General features: G+C 64.5%; 4 protein-coding genes across 4 annotated transcripts in view; all 4 read right to left on the reverse strand.

Moving 5' to 3' along the window:
* The window catches only part of EMIHUDRAFT_448588 (hypothetical protein), a 4,414-nt gene extending 3,475 nt beyond the window's left edge, over window positions 1–939 (reverse strand). The window contains exon 1 of the mRNA XM_005757615.1: window positions 353–939. Coding sequence (XP_005757672.1) covers window positions 353–880 — 528 coding nt within the window. The 5' untranslated portion in view covers window positions 881–939. The remainder of the gene's footprint in view (window positions 1–352) is intronic.
* A 3,855-nt stretch (window positions 940–4,794) lies between these two features.
* EMIHUDRAFT_198858 (hypothetical protein) lies at window positions 4,795–7,109 on the reverse strand (the record flags this gene model as incomplete). Its single annotated transcript, XM_005757616.1, has 7 exons — window positions 4,795–4,939; window positions 5,626–5,670; window positions 5,750–5,839; window positions 5,999–6,126; window positions 6,168–6,347; window positions 6,735–6,971; window positions 7,047–7,109. 7 exons carry the CDS (start codon window positions 7,107–7,109, stop codon window positions 4,795–4,797), a joined length of 888 nt encoding a protein of 295 aa, XP_005757673.1.
* A 617-nt stretch (window positions 7,110–7,726) lies between these two features.
* EMIHUDRAFT_198859 (hypothetical protein) lies at window positions 7,727–8,855 on the reverse strand (the record flags this gene model as incomplete). Its single annotated transcript, XM_005757617.1, has 2 exons — window positions 7,727–8,449; window positions 8,532–8,855. The coding sequence occupies 2 exons, from the start codon at window positions 8,853–8,855 to the stop codon at window positions 7,727–7,729; spliced, it is 1,047 nt and encodes a 348-aa protein (XP_005757674.1).
* Window positions 8,856–9,603: 748 nt separating this feature from the next.
* Window positions 9,604–10,212, reverse strand: EMIHUDRAFT_198860 (hypothetical protein; the record flags this gene model as incomplete). Its single annotated transcript, XM_005757618.1, has 1 exon — window positions 9,604–10,212. A coding segment is annotated over one exon (609 nt), but the record flags the coding sequence as incomplete, so codon positions are not given.
* Window positions 10,213–10,266: the final 54 nt, after the last annotated feature.

Consider the following 10,266-nt stretch of genomic DNA (forward strand, 5'->3'; position numbering starts at 1 on the left):
GTTTCAGGGGCCGGGCCCGCCTCGCACTCCTCCCACTCCTCCACGCCCCACGCCGGCGACCAGAACACCCACGCCGCAAACGCCAGGCTCACCTGCGGGGCGCCCGTCGGCATCTCCGCGTCCGGCCGCAGGGCAGTGCTCGGCGGGGCATGTGCGCGGCGTGTGTCTGCTGACGCGTGTCTCCGTGCGGTGGCGTCTGCGGGGCGGTTTCTGTCTGCGGTGCGGTGCCGTCTGGTGGAGCTGTTGCGGAGCTGCTCACCGCCACGGCGAGGAGGAGCAGCTGGGCGGAGAGGGCGACGAAGAAGGCGCGCGGCGGGACGGCGGGCAGGGCGGCGCGGCGCAGCAGCCACACGCCCAGCGTCGGCACGAGGAAGACGCACAGCAGCGGCGCGTACGGATACTGCTTTGTGCCGAGCAGGCAGGCGGCGCCGAGCGATCCGGCAGCGGCGGCGAGCAGCGGGAAATAAGCGGCGATGCGGCCGGCGCCCTTCCAATAGCGCGCGTCGAGGGCGTACAGCGCGACGAGCAGGAGGAGCGCGCCCACCACGAGCGAGGGCGCCAGCCACCAGTCCACAGAGGCGAGGGCGCGGTACACCTCGACGCCGTACCCGAGCAGCGAAAAGAAGAGGAGGCCGACCGCGCTGCCAGAGAGGAGCGCGAGCAGCAGCAGGGCGTGCCCGCCCAGGCCCATCGGACGGCTTGACGCGAGCAGCTCTCCCGAGGCGCCAGGGTCGGACAAGGTCTCTGAGGCCTCTTCGGCCGTTCCCGTCTCCGAGGCCGTTTGTGCAGTCCGCTGCGTGTGACGCAGGTGCGCTGGCTGTTGCATAGCGGTGTCGCTGCGTGGCGAGCGGACGATCTGCGTCCCGTCGGCCAGCTGCATACACGGGCACCCGTGAAGAGCGAGGGCGGCCACGAAAGAGGGCGGAGTTCAAGGCGGTTCTCAGGGCGGCTTGCGTCGCGAAATCGAAAAGAATTTTTCGTGCGCCAAGCAGACTGGCTCGAAAAGAATAAGTTAAGTGCCGCGAGCTGGGAATAGGACCGCCGCAAGCGGCGTGGCGTGGAGCGGTTGAGCATCCCTCCGGGGGCCCCTCTGCGTCGGGGAGGCGTTGTTGGAGGCTAGGACGCAAGCAGCTGGACGCAAGCGTCCGTCGCCTTTTTCAAACTCGGGGCCCACTCCGCTACTCGAGAGAGATTTTTAGCAATACTTGTTTCGTCTCGAGTACGCTCCGACCCGAATTTGGAGGGCCTAAAAGTTTAAGGTGTTGCTGCGCAAAAGCAAAAGGGGTCGGACACAGGGCGCAGCTCATGCGACATGCCAAGAGCTAGAAGGGGAGCTAGAGAGAACGACTACCCTGTCCCGTTATTGCGTACACCAACACCACAAAAGCTCTCTCTCTCCACCTGTCTGTCCTCACCCAGGGGGGTCACAACTACCGAGTCCCTCGACTAGCTGCCACGTTGCCGACCGAGAGCGGATCTCCTCCTGCTCCGTAATACGATCGTATAAGGAGGGTGGCCAAGGCTAAAGTCTGAGTAATGGAGAAGTCTGTCCGCGCCTAAGGATTCTGCCCTTCCTATTCTGCTCTACTACACAAGGATTCTTGCTATTCTACCTCTCACTAGATTCCCCTTCCCAGGTTCCTCTTCTGCTCAGATATTCTGATTCTCTCCCCAGACTCTCCCATCTTGGCCCCGCTTTCAGCTTCCTGATTCTCCATTCTCGGTTCCTCCGCTTCCTTTCCGATTCTCTAGGGCAGCCAGAGCCAATTCCTGATTCTGCTCCCCCTCCCGATTCTCCTGTCTCTCTTCCTATTCTTGATGCTCCATTTGATTCCTGATTCCTGATTCCTGATTTGTCGGATCGCCCACATTTTGACCGGGATTCTGATTCCTGATTCCTGATTCCTGATTCCTGATTCCAACATTTTGACCGGGATTCTGATTCCTGATTCCTGCTTCCTGATTCCTGATTCCTCGGAGTTACGCATTTCGGCGGGATCCTATGTTGGCCTGACTCTCCGAACTCCTGAGCCGATATTGCGTGTGCGCGGGGCTTCACACAGCTCACTCAAACTTCGCCCGCGGCAGCATGCTCAGGCGCGGGTCTCTCTGGCGCTCCAGCCTCACGTCAGCGCACTCAGCGCTTAGGCCTCGGTCCGGCGTCCGCAAAGGCGCAGTGTGTGGTGCGGGCTCTGCCCGCCCCCCCGAGGAGAGGGGGGGGGGGGCGCTCCCGCGCGGGGGGGAGCCGAGCGAAGCTCGGCTCGGGTTCAAACTAACCCTCCCCCTTTTCCCTTTTTCTAAAACTGCTCGCCGCGAGCGGCTCGCTTCTAAAACGAGCTCGCCGCGGCTGTCGCCGCGTCTCGCCTGTCTAGGCGTCGTGATGCGTGTGTGCTTTTGAGCTGGGCGTATAAGAAGAAGAAATTGAAGCACTCCTCCCATTGACTTAGTACGAGCACCGAGACACGAGACAGCAGCCTACCCGTTCTACACCCACACCGCCGCGGAGCTGCCTAGCTGGCGGGTGCATTCACAGCGAGCCCGCGGGCTTGGAGACCCAATCAGACAGCACTCCCCACAGCAAAAGAGCAGACGTGCCGCTGTGAGCATCGCTGAGCAGCACCAACGACCGCTTGCGGGGTCGCCGCAGGCCGGCGCCAAGCTGCATCTGACGCCGGCATGCCGTTCAAACCCCGGCACCAAGCGCCCGCGGGAATGGGAGACCGCCTGCCCAGAATTAAGATCGGCCGCGCACTGCTCTGGCTCCACCATGCCACCGCCCATGAGATCTCTGACGCACGTGTGATGAGCCGCCGTTCAAAAGTGACTGTACTGTGCGGAGCGCGGAGCGCACTTCGATGGCAAAGTGGGTGGCGCGGAGGATACGGCGCGTACACATGAGCGTGATTGGTTGAGTGAGCATGCCCAGATGGCCGGCCGGCCGGGCTACCGCCCCTCGACGGGCAAAAACAGGAATCAGGAAACGAGAGTCGCCGGGTTGCCAAGAAATCGGCGGAGAGCGGAAAATTCCTTTCCGGCATCCGGAGGCAGAAACCGCAATCGCGCGACAGAATCTGATAAGGCGAGAATCGGACGGACAGAATCAGATCGATTAGGCAGAAACGGAAGCTGGGTGAGGAATCCTGCCCGGAGGCTGAGTGCGTGGAAAGGGGACGGGCAGAATCAGATCGAGTAGGCAGAACCGGAAAAGGAGAGTGAGAATCAGAAGAAACGGACACGAATCCCTCTCGAGCCTCCGCATACAGAATCCTGTCTTGGGTGGCAGAATCGCTAGTGCAGAATCCTCAGGCGTGGACAGGGTTCTCCAAGACTGTAAAGTCTTGCCGGAGCCGCGCCGGGCGCGTTGACGACTTGGAGAAGGTCGGCCTTGCACTTGCTTGTACTTGTAGAGATGCTCGAGGGGGTGCTTTGTGGGGCGGTGCGCAGCCAGGCCAGCAGTGAGGGGAGGCGCACCCTCACTCTCCTCGGTTGCAGAGCTCGTCGGAGGCTGCGTCACGACGGGAGGGTCGCGATAGCAGTCCTCGGGCGAGCCGGCGCGCATGTCCAACCAGCGCTGGGACTCGTTGTGACGGCAGACGCCGGCTGCCTCTCCAACCGCTTCTGCAGCGTCCTTCTTTGCCCGTGTGCATGGGCTCGATCCGATTCCGCAGCGTGTCGTCCCCAGCGGCGTTGCTGCGCGGGAGGCGGCCGCGGGCACGCTGGGCTCGATCAGCGGCTTCCCTCAGTAGCTCCGAAAGCACGGATTTGGCGGACGTTCTTGGCTTCAAGTTTCAGTGTATGTAGCTCTTTCGAACATACCCGAGGCGCGAGGGTGAACTGCTGATTTTACGGATGTCTTGGCACCAGCTGAAGGCTTGCGGCCCGTCCACGGCCGACATCGTCGGATTTGTGCACGGTATTCGGATTTTGCTATTTGCTCGTGTGGGGGTATATTGCAGATTTGTCAATGGTACCGCGTCTGCGACGCGGGCGCCTTGCGGGCAGAGCCCTTAGCCACCCTTCATATCTTGCGCGGTCATTAACTACGGGTATGTTCGTAAGACCGCTACATACACTGAGAGAGAGATCAACCGCCTTGCGCGCAAGGCTCAACGCTCGGGCGTTGACCGCACCGCGTACCCTCCCCACTCCCGCCTCTCATTTGTGTCACACCACGCGGAACGCATCTCCATCGCTTCGGTGAAGGGGGTGAACCGTGCCATCCTCGATCGCCGTGCAAAGCTCGCTTCCGAGCTCTCACGCCGCGTAGGGCCCTTAGGGGCCTAGAGAACACAACCCCCTCTCTCTTTTCTCCCAGTAAGCTAAAAGTACGTACACTGATTAAAGAGCCCGCGTTTACTGGATGTTTGAACAGCTCTGTGTGTCGGCACACGGAGCGCCAAACCACCCAAACCAGACATAGTCCCGGGTTAGGATGCCGTCCATCTCCGTGGGCGATCACGTTCGCCTCTGCAGCACCGAGTGCAATGCGTTGGCTGCCCTTGGCCTCGAAGCCCCGCCCACGGGCTCGATTGGCGTCGTCACGGCAGTGGACACAAAGGACGCTCTCGTCGACTTTGACGGGAGACCGGGCTGGTGAGTAGGACCCCCTTGTGCAGCAGAGACGAGGCTCGCCCGATCCCCAGCAGTTGCAACTCAATGACGCACAATGCGCCTCCCATCACGTTGCGTCTCCCATCGCAGGTGGTGCCGGCGGTGGCAGCTACAGAGGGTCTCTGACCGGCCCGCTCTCAGCCTGGCTCCCGATCAGGCTTCCGGTCCTCACTCGGAGCGCAGTCAGGGCCAACGATCGCCTCCGCCGCTGTCGCCGTATCCTCCATCCACCACCACCCCGCCCATCACCCCGCCACCAATGCCCCAAGTCGCCGCGGCCTGTTGGGTCATTGATTGCGAGACGGAAGGCACAGCAGCGGCAGATTGCCTGTGGTCAGTGGAAGAGGAGACGACGCGAGGGAGCCGAACGCGACCAATCTATCAACGGTATCTGCTGAGGGCAATGCGCATAAAGAGGTAGTTGGGGTCCCCCCTACGCCCTTCCCCTAGTCTCCGCGCCGGGGGTGTTTTGGTAGTTGTGTGTTTCTCGCTCGAGCGGCAATGACCACAGACCATCACCAATGTGTGTGGCGTGTCTCGTGTGCGGTGCGACTGCGAGAGGCGTGTGTCGTGATTCCGTGACTCCAAGTCGAAGTGCTCCGTGAGAGTCTCGGTGGAGAGTCTCGTGTGTCGTGACCGGCGGCGCGTGGCGTCTGTGTGGCGACAAGAGTGATTCTGAGATCAGGTTGGGCGACTGGCAGACATTTCAAAAATCTGGCGCCGCAGGCGCCCGCTGCGTGCCCACCATGGTTGGGCGCGCAGCGAAGAAAATTTTGCGCTCTCGACAGCCTTTTCTAATAGGAAAAAATGGCCTCTACTCGGCGCCAATCCGCTTGTCGGCGCACAGCGGAGTTCGCAAGCCGGACCTGCTGCCTTCCCTTCTACGTACACTTTCAGAATGGAGGCTCAAACGCAGCGCAGGGCTCAGACCAAGTGCAAGTCGATTTGTACCACAAAGTTGGTAGACCGAGTGCCAAAACCGCGGAACCGAAAATGGCGTTTAATTTCGCGCACCTGCTGTCCGCCGCCTGTGGCGGCGCTCCGCACCGCTTGAGGCGCCTGCGGCGCCCCTGGCGGCGCGCTGTCCGCGCGCCCCTCTGTGTACATGTCTCAAAACAATACGCGAAACGCAGCTCACGCATCCTCGAGACGCAAGTCGCGCACGGGGACGCCCTCCAGCAGGTCCTGCTGCCTGGATGCTTCTGGCGCGAACAAGTAGTCCGACAGCCTGTACTGCGCCAGCGCGCTGCCGCGGCCGCCGCCCCTGGCCGCCAGGACCCTCCTCGCCGGCTCGGGGCCCACGGGCCGGCCGGCGCGGTCGGTGTGGGAGTAGAAGCAGGCGGCGCCGAAGGGGCATTTGCCCTCCCCAAAGGCAAAGTGCTTGCACGGGAGGTGCTTGAGCCGAGCGAGGTAGCCATCGATGAGCATGGCCTTGCGCTCGGCGCTCTCCGGGACGAATGCGGACGGCACCACATAGTGTGACAGCACGCGGCACTCGGGGCACGAGCGAGCCACCTGCGAAGGGTCGGGGAGGTTCAGAGAGAAGGTTCAGGCACTCGGGGCACGCGCGAGCCGCCCTCCTGCATCGAGACGGTGTGGGACGCCCTCCACGTGCGGATGCATGCCAAGCAGATGGTGTGGCTGCACCCCGACTGGATCCCGAAGAGGCCGGCCGGCACGCACCGCCGGACCTGCTCGAGGCAGACGCCGCACGCCACGTCCAGCGAAGCGCGCACCTCCGCATCCGTCGGGTCCAGGCCGACTCCGCCGCCCGGTCGAGGGCGCGCCTCTGGCGAGAGGGGCCGCGCCGCCGGCTCGGCGCCGCCGGCGGCAACCACGTAAGAAGAGGCCTTTGGTGGGGCGGCGCCGCCGCCGCCCTCGGCCGGGCCGCCCTCCTCGTCCTCCGAGCAAGCCTCCCTCCTGGACGGGTCGGGGACGCGTCCACGCCCGCGGCCTCGGCCTCGGCCTCGGCCTCGGCCGCCCGCCACACCGGCAAGGGGCTGCGGAGGAGAGGGCTGCGGAGGAGAGGGCTGCGGAGGAGAGGGCTGCGGAGCAACACACGGCTGGGGAGTGGAGGGCAGGGGAGGAATCGAGAGCTCTGGAGGAGAAGAGTGCGGTCCAACCTCACTCACGGCCGCCGCCGCAGCACCCTCGGGGTGAGGCTGCTGCCTCTCCTCCGGCTGCTGAGACCGCTGCAGCGGTGGCGGCGTTGCGGCGGCCGCACTCTGCTGACGCGCCGGCCCGTGTCGGAATGGACACCTGGATCCATTGGCGCAGTGGCCAGCGGCGAAGAAGCGGCAGGGTGTGTCGATCTGGGCTGCCCCGCTGCCACACTCGTGCGAGAACGGGCATGCGCTACCCTTGGAGCACGAGCCGACCTGGAAGAAGCGGCAAGGCGGCGCCGGGCGGGACGAAGTCGGCCTTGCTGCTGCCACCGTGGCGATTCCGCGCTGCTCGCGCCGACGGTTCCGTGCTGGCTGCCACTCCTCCGCCTGCATTATCCGCACAAGCGAGGTAGGCGCTGGAGCAGAGGAGCGAGAGCGCCTCAGTAAGACAGCACGCGGCACGGTGTTTTTCTTTTTGGACCGGTGCTTGCGACTCTTAAGAAATTGTTGGAGTACCAGGCCGCTTGAACTATCAGATGACCGCTCTCTTTGAGCACCTCGGGACGCGTCAGACCTCGCGCTCGTGCGACACCGGAGCGCCGATCTCCAGCATGGCCTGGTGAAGCGACGTCCGACGCGCACGTTGAATCTTCCCTGCTTCAAGCACTGCTTGTTCCTTGCGCCTTCCCCCGGGAAGGACGCGAACTCGGGCTCTTTTTTCTTTTAGCACACCGCCGGCTAGAGTGTAGAGAAAAAAATGACTGCGGTGTTCGCGCCAAGGGCGGAGCGTCGAGGACGAGGTGCCAGAATTCATGCCTTTCTTTTAGCCAGCAAAATTGAGGGGGGATGTGAAAATCAGCCACGGGTGGGAGGTACAGAGGAATCGCGCCTCGCAAGCGGCGCTAAGCAGACATGGGGGTTCGCGAGAAGAGGAGGCTACCAAGGCAAGGAGTGAGGAGAGAGGGGCGCAGCTCGGCGGCTGGCGGCCGCCCGACCCGTAAGGCCCCTCGCTAGACCGGGACGTCGTCCGGAGAGCTTTGCTCGCGTGCGGGGCGGCGCTTGCCCTCTGATCCGGGGAGGGTGGCGGTGCGCAGCGGCGGCGGCCCCTCGTCGGCGGCCGCCATGGGAAGCTCCACGCCGCCACCGCCCTCCCCGCCACCGCCGTCGTTGCGCAGGATCATCGGCCCGCCGAGCTCCTCGGCGGCGGCGGAGCGCAGGTGCAGTCTGGAGGGCGGGAGCGGTCTGCACAAGACGTGCCTGCAGTTGGCCGGGCAGGACTGGTCGAACGGGTTGGCTCTGTCCGCGAAGGTGCCCTTGATCTCCTCCGACGTCGTCGCGTTGCGGCACGTCAGCGAGCAGTGGTAGCACAGCAGCGGGCACACGCAGAGCAGGATGAGCGCCGTCGCGATGGAGAGGGCGGCAGGCACTGGCCGCTCGTCGAGCGCGACGCCGACGCGGTCGCCGCCGCTCGTCGCGTCGGTGAGCGCCGCCGCGAGCGCGTGCAGGAAGGAGAGTGCCGACACGACCAGCGTGTACGCGCAGAGGCTGCAGACGGACAGCACAAAGCCGAAGAAGTATCGGTAGTTGCGGAGCCCCACGCACTGGCCGGTCCAGGGGCAGTGGTGGTCGAAGCGCTCGACGCAGACGTTGCACTCGGTGCAGTGGGACGCGCGCGGCGGCCTCCAGATGCGGCACGTCGAGCACCACTTGAGCGGCATCGTCACGCCACGCACCTGTGGGGAGGTTCCGAGAAGCTTCCGAGAGGTGCAGCGAGAGCGCAGGCAGGGCGCGTGGCCGACCCGTCCGCGCCTCCACAAACCTCTCCGCGGACGCGTTGGCGAGCGACTCGGCGTCGTCGACGTAGGGCGCACGCGGCAGGATGCCCGGGTCCGCGGTTGCGGTCGCCACGAGCAGCGTCAGCGTCAGCGCATACAGCAGCATCCCGACGCTCGTCACGAGCGGCGCGCCCGCCAGCGTCGGGCAGACAAAGATCCAAAAGGCGACGCTGAGCACGGTCGTCAGCGCGACAGCAAAGCAGGTGACGCCCCAGTCCGGTCCAACCATGACGCGGCCGTCGCAGAGAAAGACGTGCCGGCCGCCCCAGGTCTGCCAGCCTTTGAGGCTCGGCTGCGAGGCCATGGACGCCGTCACCGGCTCTCCGTGCATGCAATGTCCTGCAGCGGCGGCAGTGGCGGCGGCGGGGAAGGATGTGTGAGGTGGTAGGTGAGGTGTGTCTTCGGAGCGTGCGTGTGTGTGCGGCAGCGGCGGCGGCCGGCCTGCTCTCCTGCGAACGGCTCCCCACCGTTCACGACTAACGACGGGCTAGTAAAGACGATGTCTCACTTTCGAAAGTCCAAAACTGCTCGAGTGATCCTCAAATCCCTCACTAGGCACGGGACTGCGACTGGCGCGCACTGTCCACTGACTGGCACTAACACAAAGCTGAGGGAGGGTGTAGAGGATGTAGACGTGAGGAAGGCATCGCACGCCGCACTCTGTAGTCCCCACAGTTGCTGTCGTAGGATCGCTTGTCCATGTGAGAGAGTGCGCGTTGTGTTCTCGTTTTGTTTTCTCTCCGCCTTTTCTCCTCTTCCTGAGACTCACGTCATGTGTTGGGTTCCGGATGTTTTTTGCAATCCGGATATCGTGTATTGGAGACGAACACGATACACGTCCGTCTCCAAGTCCAATGGCGCACGATAAATCTGAAATCCAATAAGGTGCTTCACACACGCATCGCATCGCTCCATCACATCTGAATATTGATGGAAGTAGAGCTCACGCGTTGCGCTGGACGCCACCCGGGGCCACAAAGACAAGGCGGCGCGCCTTTGGGTCGAGCAGCTCTGCATTGGTCGAGGTGCCTGCGGGCATTCACGGGCCGGCCTCAGAGGGGGTTTGGCACGCGAGGCGGCCCGGCAGACGGTGGCGGGCGTGTGCATAGGAGCCGGAGCGGCGGCAGCTGCGCCGGGCCAGACAGGATGGGGACGAGGTTGAACTTTGCGGTGTGCCCAAAGCCGGGCGGCAGCTGGAACTGCTGCAGCTTGAAGCCGCTAAAGAGGAAGGCCTCGTTCTCCGAAAAGGATAGGCGGAACGTGTGCAGCGCGTCCGTGCGGTTGGTGATCGACAGCTGGAGCTGCAGGAGCGCGCCGAGCCGCCCCTCACTCGGCACCGTCAGCGCCAGATCAAACTCGACCGGCTCCACCGCCACCGCCGGAAGCGCCGCCTCGGTGCTGGACGCCGGCGGCGCAAACGGCAGCGCCTCGCGCGGAGGCAGCGGCAAGGCGGCGGCGGCGGGCGAGGCGAGACGCGCAGAACGCTCCGGCGCCAGAGCGGCCGCCGGCTCCGTCCCCGACCCCTCCGCCCCTCCGTCGGTGGACGGCTCGGCGCCGGGTTCGAGCGGGGCGCGCGACCAGCTCGCCACCACCGTGCCGAGGCTCTGCGCGGGCAAGTCGGCGCACGGGCGGAGGGCGAAGAGGGCGGTGTGCTCGCTGCCCTCGCGCAGCAGCGCGTCGCAGCGCGCCCCGAGGCCGCCCGCCGACACCGCCTC

This window comes from Emiliania huxleyi, assembly GCF_000372725.1.
Source record: "Emiliania huxleyi CCMP1516 unplaced genomic scaffold EMIHUscaffold_9, whole genome shotgun sequence".
In the NCBI taxonomy this organism is placed as follows: domain Eukaryota; phylum Haptophyta; order Isochrysidales; family Noelaerhabdaceae; genus Emiliania; species Emiliania huxleyi.